Here is an 18,407-nt window from a genome sequence, read left to right on the forward strand (position 1 = left end):
AGTGGATGTCAGGGAAGATGGTAGAGTAGGAAGCAGCAAGGTTCTATCTATCCACCTAGACAAGTGAGCTGTCAGAATCTGTCTGATACAACTATTTTAAAACTTTGGAAACTATTTGAAGGCTTGCAGCTTCTAGGGGAAGGCCTGGCCAGTAAAGTGAAATTAATTTCAGTTGGCAGCAGCTACCCATGTCTAATCCTTTAAACTCAAGGCTTGCAGCTGTAGTAGCCTCCCTAGAGTGGCCTTTGGTGGCCAAAGTGGCAATAAAGACCTTGCTCTCTAAATAATGGAGATCTTGGGTTCAGACTGCAAATTATTGTTGTGAATCACAGAGTTGCACACACAAATGCAGGCTGGCATTTTTGCAATCCCCACTGACCTGATATGCTTCCAGAGGATTTAAGAAACAGTGCCTACTATTTCCCCTTCTGTTTCTTCCTTTTCCTGCTTTGGGGAATCAGACATTTAAGGGACAAGGATATTTGGCGCAGTGGCTCACGCCTGTAATCCCAGCACTTTAGGGGGCTGAGGTAGGCAGATCACTTGAGGTCGGCAGTTCAAGACCAAGCCTGGCCAACATGGGGAAGCCCCACCTCTATTAAAAATGCAAAAATTAGCCATGTGTGGTGGCAGGCACCCATAATCCCAGCTACTTGGGAGGCTGAGACAGAAGAATTACTCAAACCTGGGAGGAGGTTGCAGTGAGCCGAGATGATGCCACTGCACTCCAGCCTGGGTGACAGTGAGACTCCATCTCAAAAACAAAACAAAATAAAAGTGAAGCAAATGCACACATGGGGAATTTAGAAAGTCACTACACAAGGCCAGGGAAGACATGGGCTCAGAAAAAAATATGAGAAGCTCTTCAGTTTATATATACCTTAGGCTAATTCCTGGACTAGTGACACCCTACAACAATAAGAAAACAAAACCAAAACAACAACCAACAAATCATACAGAAGTGGGAGAATCTGATCCTCAGAGTTATAACACTGTAAAACAACAACAATAATAATAACAACAACAACAAGGAATAAAAAAAAAAAGTAGGCCAGGTACGGTGGCTCACACCTGTAATCCCAGCACTTTGGGAGACCAAGGCGGGTGGATCATGAGATCAGGAGTTTGAGACCGGCCTGGCCAATATGGTGAAACCCTGTCTCTAAAATTAGCTGGGCGTGGTGGCACACACCTATAGTCTCAGCTACTCGGGAGGCTGAGATGGAAGAATCACTTGAACCCAAGAGGCAGAGGTTGCAGTAAGCCAAGATCGTGCCACTGGCACTCCAGCCTGGGTGACAGTGTGAGACTCTGTCTCCAAAAAAATAAAAAAAGGGAAGTATGGTTCAGTCAGTGGAACAAAATAAATAGAAAACATCTATGAATAAGACCAGATGGTGGCATACTACACAAAGACAACTAACATAAAGATGCACAGAGAGCTAAAAGAAAATATGAATGAGTCATGAAAATGACGAACAAATGGAAGTATTGATAAAAAGAAAACAAAATGAAACCAAGAAGAAATTCTAGGATTTGAAAGTATAATAACTGAAATGAAAATTTCACCAGTGAAATTCAAAAGGTTTAAGCAGGCCACAGGAAAAAAATCAGCAAACTTTTTTAAGATAAGACAATTAAAATTACTTGAGTCTCAGGAAGGAAAAGAAGAAAATATTTAAAAAGTGAACAGAACTTAAGGGACATGCAGGATGCCAAAAAGTAGGCCAAAATATGCATCATCCTGGGACCCTGGCATGGCCACACGAGCCCTGCCTAGGCTCTCAGGCCAGTAGCAGCTCTGTACTTCCCTAGGACAGAGCTCCCAAAGGGAGAGGCAAGCTGTCATTTTTGCTGTGCCACAGCCCTCATTGCTGTTACCCTCAGGCTCCAGAGGGTGCACAGTGATTAGCAACTGGAGCAGAATCCCATCAGAGCACAGCTGTCCCACCAAAAGCGGCCAGACTATTTCCCACATGGGTCCCCATTTCTACTTCTCCTTACTGGCCAGAGCCTCCTGACCTAGGACTCCAGCACAACCATCAAGCCTACCTGAACACTTCAGATGAAGGTGGCACATTTCTCTGAGGAGGAAATCTGAGAGAGAACCCATAGCCCCTCCACCATTATAGCTAAAATGGTACCACACTACCCACCCTTGGGCTTGGGAAGGAACACAGGGTCCAGTTGCTACACTGGAACCTCTAGTACACCACAGATACTACATGGAGACAAGCCCAGTCTCTCTACCTTGTGAACCTCCATCTCCAACTCTTCACAAGGCAGGAACCCCTGTGAAGAGCTGTCCCACCCCTAGCTGAGCATTCCTACTGGTAGTGGCTCTGTGCTTCCCTGAGGAAGGGCTCCCAGAGGCAACTGACAGCTCCTATGCCACTGCCACAGCAGCAGTCCTGCACCTGCTGCTCTCAGTCTGAGGAAGAAACAGTGAAGCCTTCACTTGCGCTTCCAGCATGCCACAGTCACCATGTGGACAGAAGCCCAGTCCCTTTTCCCTGTGAGCACCAAACTCCCACTCTTCACCAAGCAGATCCCCTGCCTCAGACCAGCAGTGTAGCCACTTCACCCCTTGGCTGAATATTCCCAGTAGCAGTGGCTCTGTTTCTGAGGTGGAGCAGACAAAGGCAATCCAAAGTCCCTCTGTCACTGCTACTATAGTGGTACTGTCCTTGCTACACTTGGACTGGGGAAGGACCAAAGACCCTGAGTACTTTAGCTGTACCTCCAGCAAGCTGCAGTTGCCATAAGCAGCAGCCGTTTGTCTCCATAGTGACCTCCCTTCCCCCTGCCAGCTCCTCCTGCTCCTCACCAGGCAGGGCCTCCCTCCCCATTTTGGCCACAGGGCAGCCACCCCACCCTGGGCCAACTGCACTGATTGATAGTGGTTCTGCATCTCTTTAGGGTAGAGCCCTGTAGACAAGTGAAAGGCTCTCTGCCACAACCACCACCAAAGTCCCTTCCCCTGTTGCCTCCAAGCTAGGAAGGAAACATAAAACGGGATCACCCCAGAGCTGTGGTGGGCAACCCGGCAGTGCCAAACAGAGATGTGAAGCCAGCACTCAAGTGGGAGAGGAGCCCACATTTTCAGAGCACTGAGGGGCACAGCTGCAATCTTGAGGAAATACAGAGGAGCAACATAGCTACGTAAGAGTATACCTAATGGCCATTACACTTAAGCGCCATCTACCAAACCACAGCCCAAACTTCAACACCAAAAACACTTTATACTAATATACCCCTCTGTGAAACTAGGATCAGAATTCAGATACAAATAAAGACCCTGCAAAAAGCCCTTGACCCTCTGAAAACATCGAGAAAAGTCAACTGATTGTACTCAAATTACACCACAGTTAATGAAACATAAGCTCACAGATGAGAAAGAACCATCACAAGAACTCTGGCAAATCAAAAACCCAGGGTGTCTTCCTTCCTCCAAAAGACTGCACTAGTTTCCCAGCAAGGGCTCCTAAGCAGGCTGAAATGTCAGAAATAGAACTCAGAACATGGATAGGAACAAAGATCATCAAGATTCAGAAAGTTGAAACCCAATCCAAGGAATCTAGTAAAATCCAAGGATTACAGTACAATGACGGAGGAGCTGATAGACAAAATGGCCATTTTAGAAAGAAAGAAACTAAACTGATAAAGCTGAAAAACATACTACAAGAATTTCATAATGCAATTGAAATACAGAACAGACCACGCTGAAGAAAAAAATCTCAGAGCCTAAAGACTGGCTCTCTGAACTCAGTCAGATAAAAATAAAGAAAAAAGAATAAAAATGAATGAACAAAACCTGAGAAACGTGGGATTATGTAGAGAGACAAAATCTACGACTCACTGGCATCACTGAAAGAGGTGGGGAGAAGGCAAGTAACTTGGAAAGCACATTTCAGGATATTGCCCATGAAAACCTCTCCAACCTTGCTAGACAAGCCAGTATTCAAACTCAGGAAATGGGCCAGGTGTGGTGGCTCATGCCTATAATCCCAGTACTTTGGGAGGCTGAGGTGGGTGATCCACTTGAGGCCAGGAGTTCGAGACCACCCTGGCCAAAATGCTGAAACCCTGTTTCTGCTAAAACTACAAAAATTAGCTGGACATAGTGGCACACACCTGTAATCCCAGATACCTGGGAGGCTGAGGCAGGAAAATAGCTTAAGCCCAGGAAACAGAGGTTGCAGTGAGCCAAGATTACGCCACTGAACTCCAACCTACTGGAAGACAGAGTGTGTAAGACTCCATCTCAAAAAAAAAAAAAAAAAAAGTAGAGGTCTCACATGATGAAAACTACAAACACTGATGGAAGCAAATAAAAAAGAGCTAAATAAATAGAAAGACATATCGTATCACAGATTGGAAGACTAAGCGCAGAAAATTGATATACAGGTTTACTGCAATTCCTATCAAAATCTCAGCAAGATTCTTTTTGTAGATATAGATAAGATTATTCTAAAATTCATACAAACAAAATAGATAAATTAAAAAAAAAACAAGAAATAATCACTCTACCCAACATTAAAGCCTATAAAATATGTATATGTGCATATATATATCTACATATATATATATATATATCTACATATATATATATATATACAACACTGTGTGGTATTGGGAGAGAAAGAGAAACACAGATCAATGGAATGAAAAAGAAAACCCAAAACAACCCAAAAAATGTGGCCAAGTGACTTTTGACAATGGTACCAAAGAATTCAGTAGAGGAAAGATGGCTTCGACAAATAATGGTGGAACAACTAAACATTCATATGAAAAAAAAAAATGAACCTCACATCTAATACAAAAATTAGCTCAAAAAAGGTCATGAACATAAATGAAAAATGTACAATATAGCACTTTTAGAAGTACATGGCAGAAAATCTTCATGTTCTAAGTATAGGCAAAATTCTCTTCTTTTTTTTTTTGAGACGGAGTTTTGCTCTTGTTACCCAGGCTGGAGTGCAATGGCGCGATCTCGGCTCACCGCAACCTCCGCCTCCTGGGTTCAGGCAATTCTCCTGCCTCAGCCTCCTGAGTAGCTGGGATTACAAGCACGCGCCACCACGCCCAGCTAATTTTTTGTATCTTTAGTAGAGACGGGGTTTCACCATGTTGACCAGGATGGTCTCGATCTCTTGATCTCATGATCCACCCGCCTCAGCCTCCCAAAGTGCTGGGATTACAGGCTTGAGCCACCACGCCCGGCCAGCAAAATTCTTATATTTGACACCAAAAGCACAATCCATAAAAGGAAACACTGATCATTTGGACCTCAGCAAAAGTAAAATTTTTGTTCTGCAAAAGAACCAGTTAAGAGGATAAAAAGACAAACTACAGAATAGGAGAAAATATTTGCAAACCACATATCTGACAACTACTATCCAGCATATATAAAGATCTTTCAAAACTCAACCGTAAAAACTCCTAATAACTCAACAGAAAATGAACAAAATACCCAGACACTTTATCAAATAAGAAACACAGGCCAGGTGTGGTGACTCATGCCTGTAATCCCAGCACTCTGGGAGGCCAAGATAGGTGGATCACTTAAAGTCAGGAGTTTGAGACCAGCTTGGCCAATAAGGTGAAACCCCATCTCCACTAAAAATGCCAAAAATTAGCCAGGCATGGTGGCATACACCTGTAATCCCAGCTACTCAGGAGGCTGAGACATGGGAATTGCTTGAACCTGGGAGGCGGACATTGCAGTGAGTGAAGACCACACCACTGTACTCCAGCCTGGGTGACAAAGTAAGACTCTCTCCAAAAAAAGGAAATGCAAATAGCAATTAAGCACGTGAACTACTATGTTCAACATCAACAGATGATAGGAACACACAAACTAAAATCACAATGTATTTCACCATATACCTACCAGCACAGTTAAAATAAATAGTTGTACCAAGGCAAAACATAGGCAAAGATGCAACAACACTGGATCATTCAAATGCTGCTGGTGGAATGTAAAATGGCATAGCCACTCTGGAAAAAAATGTGGCTACCTCTTCAAAAACTAAACATACAACTTCCACATGACTCAGCAATTCCACTACTGGGCATTTATCACATAGAAATAAAAACTAATTTTTCACAAAAACCTGCACATGAATGTTTATAACAGCATTATACTTAAATGTCAAAAACTAAATAATCCAGATGTCCTTCAACAAGGCAATGATTTTACAAACTATGGTATACTCTATGGAACTCACTACTCAGCAACTAAAAGGAATGAAGTACTGACGTACAGAACTACACAGATGAATTTCCAGAGAATGATGTTAACTGGGACAAAAAAAAAAAAAAATCCCAAAACGTTATATACATTTTATTACTTCATGTGTGTGACATTCTTCAAATGATAAAATTATAGAAGAGAGAACACAATAGTGATTTTCAGGACTTAAGGAAAAGAGGAGGCAGGGAATAGGGGCAGTGAACAAGAAGGAAAGGGGTGTGTCTACAAACGGATACCAGGAGGGATCTCTGTGCTGACTGAAGGGATTTTTCTGTATCTTCACTGTATCAATGTCAATATTTTGGTTGTGATATTACACTATGATTTTGGGAATGAGTATAAGGTGGAATCTTTCTATACTACTTATCACAACTGCATATAAATCTACTATTATCTCAAAAATTTTCTAAAAAAAATTGCCCCGAAAAGAAAATCAAACTCATACCATTCTCCAAATCTAATCTCGTTCCAGTGTTACTATCTCATTGAATGACACCAGGCATCCCAGAACAAAGCAGAAACAAAGCAATTATCCCTGACAACCCTATCTCGTGTATCTTCCACATCAAATACAAGTCCTGCTGGCTTTATCTCCTGGACATCTATGGAACTGGTTCACTTCTTTCTGTCTTCAATACCACTAACCTAGTCCAAGTCAATCGTGCATTCACTGTATAACTGGAAGCCTACCCTAGCCAGGGACTGTTTTAGGTTCTTGGAAAACAGGAGTAAATGAAAGAGGCAACACCTCCTACAGCAGCTAACAATGCAGAGGAAGAGACAGATCATGGAGAACTAGGTACTATTACACAGTGCTAAGCACAGGGAGGGAAAATAAAGCACACTGAAGACTCAGATGAGCTGTGCCCGTGTGAGCAGATGCCGGTGCAGCACAAGGAAGTGAGCCATGTGGGTGCATGACTACCATAAAGAACAGTCCCAAACAGAAAAAAGCAAGGGCAGAGGCCTGAGTGGGGGCCTGTTTGGTCCCTCTGACAAACTACAGGGCAGCCAAGGGTGATTAGAGGCCTCAAATGAGGGGCAGAGTGGAAGGAGATGAGGGTAAAGAGGTAGCTAGGGCAAGACCTTGTAGGTCTCTGAAGGTCATGATGGAGACTTTGGGCTATGCTGTATGAGATGGAAACCACTGGAGATTTTGAGCATGGAAGCAATACAACTTGATTTACTCTTTAAATAGCTAATTCTGGAAGTTACAAAGAGAATAGATGTTGCCGGTACGAGGGGAGGGGCAGGCCCTATGTAGGAGTCTTTGTTGACAGACAAGAAAAAGACTAACTCATACAAATTAAACTGGACTAGACTGAGAGGTGAGGTGGTTCGGGCATATAATCCCAGCATTTTGGGAGGCTGACATGGGAGGATCACTTGAGGGCAGGAGTTCAAAAACATCCTGGGCAGCATAGCAAGATCCCCATCTCTACAAAATTAAGTAAAATAAAACAGGGCTATAGAGCATTGTGGCTACATTTCCACCTTAAAAGCACAGTCACTTTAAAACCATTCCAGGCCATCTCATAAGGGCTGCTGCTAAGCTCCAGAGCATTCTGTGCAAATCAGGAAAAGACAGCCTTCATTGTGTGCAGTGGCAGCTCCAGTAAACCTCACTGACCAACTCCTCTGCTCACCACCCTGCACAATTCAGTCTGCCCAAGATGGCTTCTTGCAATAAGAAAACAAAGCAGGCTGGGTGTGGTGGTTCACACCTGTAATCTCTGAGGCAGGTGAATCACTTCACGTCAGGAGTTCGAGACCAGCCTGGCCAACATGGCAAAACCTGGTCTCTATTACAAATGCCAAAAATTAGCTGGACATGACGGCATGTGCCTGTAATCCCAGCTACTCAAGAGGCTGAAGCATGAGAATCACTTGAACCTGGGAGGCGAACACTGCAGTGAGCTATTATCATGCCACTGTACTCCAGCCTGGGTGACAGAACAAGAGTCCATCTCAAAAGAAAATAACTTTGTACATTTTGAGGCTACCAGAGGTTCTAGAGAGTCCTATCCCTGGGAGAACAAGTTTTTCTGTCACTGGCTGTTCAAGGGGTAGCTTTTTGTGTAAAATGTTTTTTATTTTACAATTATATAAACATAGAGAGGGTCTATGTTGCCCAGGTTGGTCTTGAACTCCTGGGCTCAAGTGATCCTCCCACCTTGGCCTCTCAAAACGCTGGAGTTACAGGCATGAGCCACCATACCCAGCCTACAGGTTGAGTTTTTGGTTCGAGCTGGAGTCTGAAGTAATTCCAGGAACATCCCAGTCCTTCAACCACGCTCTCAGTGAAGTGAACTCTCATGGTAAAAGGAAGCTCTGTCCTGAGGCGATCTTAGTCCAGGCAGACAGGAGGCCCACCAGGGGTACAGCAGAGATGCAAACACGTGTCAGCACCTTAGTAATGCCATCTGACTTCCATCTGACAAAAGGAGGAGGAAGGTCATCCCATCAAGAGGAACCAGCCAAGAAACAGCTCTGACATCCTTCACTTGCTCAACAACCTGCTCAGTTTTCCTGCAGGGATATCCTCCCAAATCTGAAAAGGAACTGACTGACAACACTATCGGGGGGGGCCCAGCAACCCTCAGGACAGCTCTAGACTCCAATCATATTTTCAGCCTGTTAATACTCACTTCTCCCTGGAGGGGAGACTTACTTGGCCATCAGATGCTCCCCAGGTGAGGGGAAAGATAACAGTTCTTCTTTTCCTCTAATCTTCCACAGGAGATTCAGGCCACACATAATGGCCAGACTGACACCCCCCCTTAAATCTTACCTGGTTCCCTGCTGCTTGCATTCTGCTTACTTTGTGGTGGCCTCTGGCAGTTTATTAAATTTTAATTTAATATAAAATTAGTGTATTTCTCTCAAAGGAGAGTAAAAACACAGGTGTAATTCCCCTATAAAAGAAAAGTTCAAGCTACCATCATGAGAAAGCTCTCCCTGGAACAGGGGCTATGGGGACCAAGGCTGCCTGCCCTGCAGCTCCTCGTTGGGCCCATGGCACAAGGAGCTGTCATTGAGCCCTCCGGACCTGACAAGCCCTGCACTGTGGTCATCAGACTCCCCACATGGGCTGGGGTCTGCAGAACACAGCCTGGGCCTGCCCTGGGCTACTTATGGCTCCTCAGAGCCTGTGCTTTGCTCTCAAGCACCAACCAAACCCTGTGACAGGGCCCGTGGCTCTCTCGGCTACCTGTTCTGCCTTCTCCTCACTGGCTTTACTTCTTTGGACCTTCATGAATACCATTCTTTAGGCCTGAAGAAATTCTTCAGTCCTTGAATCCCAGGCCCTTCCTCAGGGAAGCCTTTGCTGACACCGCCCTGCCTGCTCTGTACTCTCACAGCACCAAGTGTCTTTCCCATGTGGTCCTCACGTGAGCGTGTTCACCTTGTTCCCTCACTAGATCGTGTACTCCAGAAGTGAGAGAACTGCGTCTCTTTCCGCCCAATTCTATACCAGCAGCACTCAGCACAGCTTGCTCATCACTGACCAAGGGACAGCAAAGCTGTGGTTGAGGGTTCAACCTAGATCCCCCAGAGCCCCCCAGTTCAACACCTCTCAGTCCCCTACTGCCACAATGGCCCCTCCCCGGTTCCTCAGGCTCTATCACAGATTACTCCTGCTTAAGTGCCTCACAAATGCTGTTTCCTGGATTCAGGCCTCTGGTTGGCCCCCTCACCCAGCCAGGTCCAGGCTTCCAACGCCCCTGTTGTGCTGACGGCTCCTTGACCTCCCTTGAATCTCAGCCCTGTCACTTACACACCTGCCCACCAGCGATCTCCATCTGACTACTTCACTTCCATCTCAAGTGAAATCCAGCCCACATCCAACTTCTCCTGTACCCTGATCACGCAGGCGCCTCCTCTTCCCTCATGAACTCACAGCAAGCGCCTTCATCCAGGCCCTTCCACCTCCTGCCTGTCTGTCTCCCTCCATGACTGCAATCGCTCTGCAAGGCTTCCCGCCTCCAGTTTTGCCTCACTTTCAATCACAATGTTCCCAAAGTCACCATCTGTATTAAACTCGAATCACATAGAACATCATGAATATATTCTCTTTGTGAAAAATTAAAATACTACATGTAAATAATGTCCCCTTTTTGGGGACCCATTCTCAATCTTATTCAAGCGTAACTAATGTCAGCATCAGCTAAGGTGTATCCTCCTAAACATTCTCTCTGGGCTTACGTGCGCATTACACATACACATAATTTTCATTAACCATAATGGTGACATCCTAACAATGCTCTGTAACTTGCTGGGTGCTCTATCCATGTCCATTGGCTCTTGTTTTCAGGGTGGCAATGTTGGCCAGAGGAAGGACACACCGCAGGTCCCTTAGCGGTTCTTACACTGATGAAGACTCAACTGTTTCTAATTCAGACCAATTTTTCTAAGATACCAAGGACCATATGATTCCCTGCCCAACTCCCTCCATGATTTCCAGGGCTCTGTGGGACAGTTTCCACCTCTTAGAACTGTGCCAAAGCACTCACCACATGGCCTTTTCCTAGCTTTCTGGGTTATTTCCCTCCTTCCTTCCTCCTTTTCCCAAATACATACCCTGAGCTCAGCCAGAGTGAATTATTTGAAATTCCTTAAATATACTATGTTTACTTAATGAATACATGAAAATACAGCCCTCTCCTGAAACAAAAGGAAAGAGTAAGAAAAGAGACTCTGAGAGATTCATGGTGAAGTGATTACAAGGGAATAAGCAGAAGCTCCTGTATACAAGCCTGGGCTTCCCCTTCCCCAACACTTTTTGAGTTCTGAGAATCCTCAAGGGAGCTTGTCAACAAATATTCCAGGCTGTGCCTCCTCTCATTAACCAGACCCTTGTCTGCAGCCACCCACTTACCCAGAAAGGAGCCACCAAAACAGTCTTTCTCCACCTTCCAGGGATCTTCTCCTTGCTGCAATAGGGAGATCACTTTTGGTTTGGTAAACGGGAGTCCTGCACGTAGACAAAAAAAAAAGTCTCGGTCTTGTTTTGACACAACAAGGTATGCCTTGATTACTAGAGTACCATGATTTTTTTACAGAAGGAACGTTGTATGTATGGATGAATTAAAATGTATGAACAGGAATCTACAGAATGATGTATCAAGTAACTTTTTTTAAAATGAGAAAACATCGTATGATTCCCTTTTGAAGGTGGATTTTACAACATTCACCTGGCTGGAAAAGAGAAGTGGGAAAGGCAATGGTAGGTCGATGAAGGATGAGGTAAGCAAACAAACCACAGAACAACCAAAGTGAAAAAATGTTGCCTGAACTATGAGAGAATTTCTAATGTGAAACTGTGTAGTGGGAAGGGGATAATTATCAATACCCACTTATCAATACCCACCTGTCAATACGTGAAGGAATTCCACACTTATTAGGAGGAAGAACGTTTTCAATTTTTATTTATAGAGACCTGATTTGTATAATTCTCAAACTCAGCTCAAGTTTTTTGGTGACCCACAGCTTTTATTCAAGAAGGGAAGTGCTGAGATATCCGAATTTTTTTTTGTTTGTTTGTTTTAAGACGGAGCCTCACGCTGCCCCCCAGGCTGGAGTGCAGTGGCATGATCTCGGCTCACTCCAACATCTGCTTCTCGGGTTCAAGCGATTCTCCTGCCTCAGCCTCCCAAGAAGCTGGGATTACAGGCGCCTGCCACTGTGCCCAGCTAATTTTTGTATTTTTAGTAGCGATGGGGTTTCACTATTTTGGTCAGGCTGGTCTCAAACACCTGACCTCATGATCCACCCGCCTCAACCTCCCAAAGTGCTGCGCTTACAGGCATGAGCCATGGTGCCTGGCCCGGGATATCCCAATTTTTGAATTCCGTTTCTAGAGGGGAAATTTCCTTACCCAGCGAGACCAGGTTCCTATAGTTCTCCAGCATTACATCCCGGTACAAGTTTCTCTGAGAAGGAGCCAGCTTCCTCCACTCATCGCGGGTAAAGAGCACAGCCACATCCTCGAACGTCAGTGACACCTGTAAGGACAAGCCGTTCCAGCTCACCCAGGACCACCCTCAGAGTGGAGAGGGCAGCAGTGGGGAAGACAGGCTACTCAAGAAATGCTTCTGATACTATTCAAGCTTCTGAAGGTTCCAGGTCATTTAATAAATTTAATAAATTAAATCAGGCCAGTAACAAAGATATACTGAGCAGCACACAGTGAGAGCCAGGCCTTACCCAGCCAGTATAAGAGATGGGTAGAGGGATTAAGGCCATTAGTAGGAGTGTTAATTACTTTTTCATTGGCAATTTGATAATACATATTTAAAAACTTAGAAATGTATATAATCTTTAGCTCACCAATTACTGTTAGGAATAGTGCACAAAAAATATAAGCACAAGGATACCTACCATGGTGTTAGTAACAAAAAAACTGGAAATAACCTACATATTCACTGATATAGGCTAGGTTAAATAACTTATGGCACTACCTGTATGCTCATTCAAACTTGAAGATAGTAATGATGAAAATCAGAATAAATCTATTTTACTGAATGCTTTACACGGGACAGATACTATTTTTAGAGCTTTATATTAATCATTAGTATATACTTCATGTAACCTTCACAATTACCCTATGAAGAAGAGTTACTGTTACCATTTTAAGAGAAATAAAGTCATTGAGAGGCTAAGAAATTTGTCTAAAGTCACAGAGCTGTTCAGTGGTGTAGCTGGGATTCCAATCCAGGCAGATGTCCTAGGCTCCATTTGAAAGTACTCTAAAACTGCCTCTCAAAATCTACCTCATAGTTAATAAATAAGATAATCCAAACAAGGCACTTAAAACCATAACAAGCTCACATTAAAGGTTCAAATGTTAACTATTATCACATTAATACAAATACTACATCAACATTAGAGCTGATGGTATAAACTGCTATTTGTTAACATAAAAAGACATCCATGAAAATGCTAAGCACAAAAAGTAGGTTATATATCACTATTTAGTTTGTCCCCCTTCAAAAAAATTTGTATATATATAGAAAATTATTGAGCTATACAATAAACTGAATGACAGTGATTATCTCCAGATGGTGGGGTTAAGGGTGGTTTTATTTTCTATTGTATATATGAAATACACACAAGTATACATTCATGTGTTGCATTAACGATGGAGGTACATTCTGAGAAATGCATTGTTAAGCTACTTCCTTATTATGGGAGCTAAGAGACAAACCTGGATGGTACAGCCACCTACATACCCAGGCTATATGGTACAGCCTATTGCTCCTAGGCTACAAACCTGTACAGCATGTTACCATACTGAATGCTATAGGGAACTGTAAAACAATGCTAAGTGTCTGTGTATGCAAATATATTTAAACACAGAAAAGACACGGTAAAATATAGTATAAAAAATAAGAAATGGTATACCTGTACAGAGTACTTGCCATGAACGGAGCTTGCAGGACTGGAAGTTGCCTGAGTGGTGAGTGAATGGGAAACTTAGGACATTACTGTGCATGACCGTAGACGTTTTAAACATTTGTACACTTACGCTACGCTACATTTAGTTTTTAAAAGTTTTCTTTCTTCAACAACAAATTATCCTTAGCTTACTGTAGCTCTTTTACTTTACAAACTCTTTAGTTTTTTCAAACTCTGACTTCTTTGTAGTAACACTTATCTTAAAATAAACACATTGTATAGCTGTACATAAATATTTTCTTCCTTTACATCTTTATTCTATAAACTTTCTCCTATTTTAAAACTTTTATTTTTACTTTTAAAAACTTGTTAAAAACTAGGTCATAAATGTGCACATTAGTCTAGGCCTACACAGAGCCAGCATCATCAACACCACTGTCTTACACCTCTACGTCCTGTCCCACTGGAAGGTCTTAAGGGGCAATGATACACATACAGCTGTCATCTCCTTTGAGAACAAAGCTTTCTTCTGGATTACACCCCCACCCCCAAGAACCTGCCTGAGGCTATTACAGTTAATGTTTAAAAAAATATGCAAAAGGAAGACACCGTAAAGTATCAAGAATAGTATAATAAATATATAAACCAGCAACATAGGCAGATATTATCAAGTTTTATGACTATACATAATTGTATATGTTGTATACTTTATAGGACTGACAGGCTGCACGGTAGGCCTGTTTAGACCAAAATCACCACAAAATAGGAGCAAAGCCTTCCACTACAATGTTACAATGGCTACTAAGTCAATAAGAAACACATTTTTCAGACAGCATCTTGCTCTGTTGCCCAGGCTGAAGTGGAATGGCAAGATCTTGGCTCATAGCAACCTCTGCCTCCTGGGTCCTAGCTATTCTCCTGCTTCAGCTTCCTGAGTAGCTGGGATTACAGGCACCTGCCACAACACCCAGCTAATTTTTGTATTTTTAGTAGAGACAGGGTTTCACCATGTTGGTCAGGCTGGTCTCAAATTCCTGACCTCAGGTGATCCACCCACCTTGGCCTCCCAAAGTGCTGGGACTACAGGCATGAGCCACCACACCCAGCTATGTTTTAATCTTAAGCCACTACTGCCACATTTATGGTCTTTCATTGACCAAAACATCATTACGCAATGCACATCTATATAAACATACACATATGTGCACGTATATACACACATATCCATAAACACAAATACAGATACCTACATATATATGTGCAAATATTTTATTCTCTAAAATTTACACCATGACCCTGTGATATTTTTATGGTGAGCAAGAGTATCAAATTATTTGTACAGTGGGTAAGAGTACAAGAAATAATGTTTCTTTAAGGAAAGAATGCATGATCTGACTGGCAGACTAGAAAATGCATGAAATAATCTGAGCAATGAAAAACTGTGTGGCTGGAAAGGGCCCTGAGATGAGAACACAAGGTCCAAGGCAGCCAAGGACCCAGGTCATGTGCTTTGCTAGTGGCAGTGGCAGGATCCTAACTCTAGTTCTCTAATGAACTCTGTACTTTCTCTGGTCTCAGAATTCCCTTCACTGAATTTTACACTCATGTCTACACAGTACTGATGTATGGGCAGCAAGGGCAGACAGGAAGGATGTCACAGAGATTCACTCAAACACAGGGATGCAGCAGGTTCTGGTCAGGAGAGCAGCTTGGCTCTGCTGGAAGGGAACAGGAATGCCTTGAAGGACAAAGAGCAGCTCAAATGCATAATGGCTCATTCTGTCCACACCCTCAGATCAAACTCCACTATGTTCCCTTGGTCTAAAAGATAATGCCAGCAGAAGAGCTCTGGTATCACATGGCTGGATGTGCCCAGACTCTGAAAGACGCCCCAGAGAAATGACTGGGTGGTCGGAGAGAACTCAGAGCCCGACACAATTGAAATGTGCTCAGGTTTCTTAACTTTTCTGGGTTTAACGGGTTCCTTACATGTAAAACAAAAATTTTAATTGTTGTGCTATTATGAGAGTGAGAAAACAAAGGTAAAGCCCCTCAGCCCAATCCCTGGTATGCTAGACATTCAGTGGACGTCATTATTGTTAGACAAAACATGAATAACATCATCTGGGTCCTAAACACATTGTACAGCAGTTTCTATATATCAACATTATTAATGTATTAACAATGTCATTCAGCGACCAAAACCACCACATACTGAGCAGTAACTATGTGCCTAGCCCTCCCGGATCTAAACGTTTTCATACACTAACTCATGTGAGCCCCTCGTCTACGCTAGAAAGTTGTTATTCCCATTTTAGAAATGGGAGAAAACTGAGGCACAGAGAGGTGAAGCCCAAGGCCCACAAACAGCAACAGAAGAGATAGATTAAAACGGGGCCATCTGGCTTGACAGCCCTACTTCCTAACCACCACGTATGCTGCCTCTGTACTACTGATATCCCATGAAACACTTCCTGAGGCTACCTGAGGGATCTTGTCTCTGTCCTTGGGAGTCAAGTGACCTCTCCATTTCTGTTCATTCTTCTCTCACCTAGAAAGGGTGGCCTTCTCATTCCCACTACACAAAAATGAAAATAGTCTACATCAGTTTTCAAGAATGATACAGGCAAATAATATGATTTACAAAGGGGAAGAAAAAAACTAAAAACTAGCATTGGAGAAGCCTGGGGAAGGGGTGGTGTTATGAGGATTCTCAGGGGTGAAAAGAAAAAGTACTCTTGCAAAGAATAGGAAGGGAGACGTGGGTGAGTGAAGGAGGCAGGGGCTGTTCCCAAGGGGTGCTCGTTTGTTCTGTCCCTACTGATATAGACTTCTAGCATCTTACTTGTCAAATTAGTCACACAATGGATTGAGATTAATGAACAAAGTGCGTTTATTAAGAAAAAAGAATCACTCGACATGGATGGGGAGGGTGGGTGGTTCTCCTTACAGAATCCACCACTCCTAAGGATGGACCAGCTCCACCAAGGGAAAAAGACTTGGGCTCCGTCCTGGCCGAAGATGGCCCTGGGTCAAAAAACTTTTAGTGGGAAAATCCATTCACTGAGATCTGGGACGGCAATGAGCTCACCTGGGGCCTCGCTTCCGGCTGCCCAGCAGCCATATCCTCTTTCTGGGTTCTCCCTTGAGGGCGGTGCAGCCTCCAGAAGGCGGATCTGAGAAGATAAAGGACGCCAGAAGGAAGCCCCATCTGCTTGCCAGCCCTGGAATCCTCAGCTCTGAAACCCAACCCCGCGCGTCCTCAGAGGGAGACGCAAGGAGCTCGCAGACGAGCAGCACTGGGCCGCCCGTCCAGGCCCAGGTCTCGTGGGCTCTGGGCTTCCGGACCGGACGCTGGACCCGCGGCGGCAGCAACAACCCGCTGAGCCCACTAGGGCCAGGGCCCGCCCCGAGCCGCTGAGTCCCCCAGCGCCAGGTGGCACTGCCACCACCCACTGCACCGCTCAGGAAACTGAGGCAGCGCCAGGGTACCTGTCCCGTTCACGCCCCTGCGAGGCTGGCTCGAGACTCCCAACACGACCGCCCCGGGGACGACTTCCCTCCACCCCCAAGCCTTTTCCCACCCAGTTCCTCTGCCTCCCGCCAAGCAATCATCTCCTGACTTCCACAGAAAACGGCTTAGAAGAGGAAAGCGTTAGGTGTCCCGAGGCGGAAGGGGCGGCCATCATGCGGACGGACACGGAAACCGGGGCCCGGCTGCGTCCGCCCTGCGCTCGGAGTCCCGGCACCCCGAGTCCGCGAGGCCCACATGGCGCGCACAGGACGGACCCGGGAGGAAACGCCTGACCCAACGTCCATGGAGGGTAGCTGCGAGCCCGACGCGGAGTCACCGGCGGCGGCGCGGGAGGGGTCCGCGGGGGACAAGAGTCCAGGGCCCAACGCGGGGGCCGGTGACAAGACGAAGGGGTGCCCGCCCACAAAGGCTCTCGGAGTCGCGGCGGCCGCAGGCCGTCCCAACGCCCGGCGCCACCTCCTCCAGGCCCGGCCCGCCTCCGTCGCTCACCTCCCCAGACTCGGGCGTTCCTGGGACGCACCTCCCCAGCCGCGCTCCGCAGGCTTGAGGCTTCGAAATCGCCCAACCGGGCCGCAGCCTCACAACCCGGAGGCCCCTGAGCTGCCTTAGTCCCTGCGCCGCTCAATCTGCGGCAAGCGCTCCGCGGCTCGCCAGGGATCATGAGGGGCGGGGCGGCCGCTGAGGCCTCTGGGAAATGGAGTCCACGGGAGGACGCTGGCATTCTGGGAAGGGTAGTTCCACGCGTTTGAGGCGGGGTCGTGGCTAAGCTGTTAGGACCCCAGACGTCACGAGAGGGCCACTGCGAGCTGGAGGGCCCCGGGTTCCTGGTTCTTCGGAAGAGAAGGGGAGGTTCCCGGAGGACAGTAAGGCAATTCCGTGTCTGAAGCTTTATTTCCACATGCAAGAGATGAACATGGACCCTGACCTTATACCATACATAAAAATTAACTCAAAATTGATTAAAAACCTAAATGTGAGACCAAAATTTTTTATAAACTATTAAAATAAAAGGGGAAAACTTTAGGACGTGGCAATGATTTCTTGAATATGACACCAAAAGCACAGATAAACAAGAGCAAAAATAGACAAATGGGACTACATCAAACATGGAGGCTGCACCCCCATGTTCCCTGCAACATTATTCCCCACGGCCAAGATACGGAAACAACTAAATGTCTGTTGATGGATGAATGACAAAACAAATGTGTTTATTACACA

General features: G+C 45.0%; 1 protein-coding gene across 16 annotated transcripts in view; it reads right to left on the reverse strand.

Annotated features, from left to right (window-relative positions):
- ZNF354B (zinc finger protein 354B) overlaps positions 1 to 17,819 on the reverse strand; it is a 23,794-nt gene extending 5,975 nt beyond the window's left edge. For 2 of the 16 annotated variants that reach the window (XR_013532064.1, XM_035290803.3), the window contains exons 1-6: positions 17,679 to 17,819; positions 16,746 to 16,830; positions 16,139 to 16,232; positions 13,661 to 13,708; positions 12,135 to 12,261; positions 11,136 to 11,231 (exon numbers count right to left, since the gene is read on the reverse strand). Coding sequence is in view for 14 of the 16 variants with exons in the window: in XM_035290803.3 (XP_035146694.1) it covers positions 11,136 to 11,231; positions 12,135 to 12,168 (130 nt within the window). In the remaining 2 variants the exon portion in view is untranslated. Of the gene's footprint in view, positions 1 to 11,135; positions 11,232 to 12,134; positions 12,262 to 13,660; positions 13,709 to 16,138; positions 16,233 to 16,745; positions 17,036 to 17,678 lie in introns of those variants that run through there. The other 14 variants (XR_013532062.1, XM_008989823.5, XM_035290806.3 and 11 more) reach the window with 13 other exon arrangements.
- Between the last annotated feature and the right edge of the window lie 588 nt (positions 17,820 to 18,407).

This window comes from Callithrix jacchus, chromosome 2, assembly GCF_049354715.1.
Source record: "Callithrix jacchus isolate 240 chromosome 2, calJac240_pri, whole genome shotgun sequence".
NCBI lineage: Eukaryota > Metazoa > Chordata > Mammalia > Primates > Cebidae > Callithrix > Callithrix jacchus.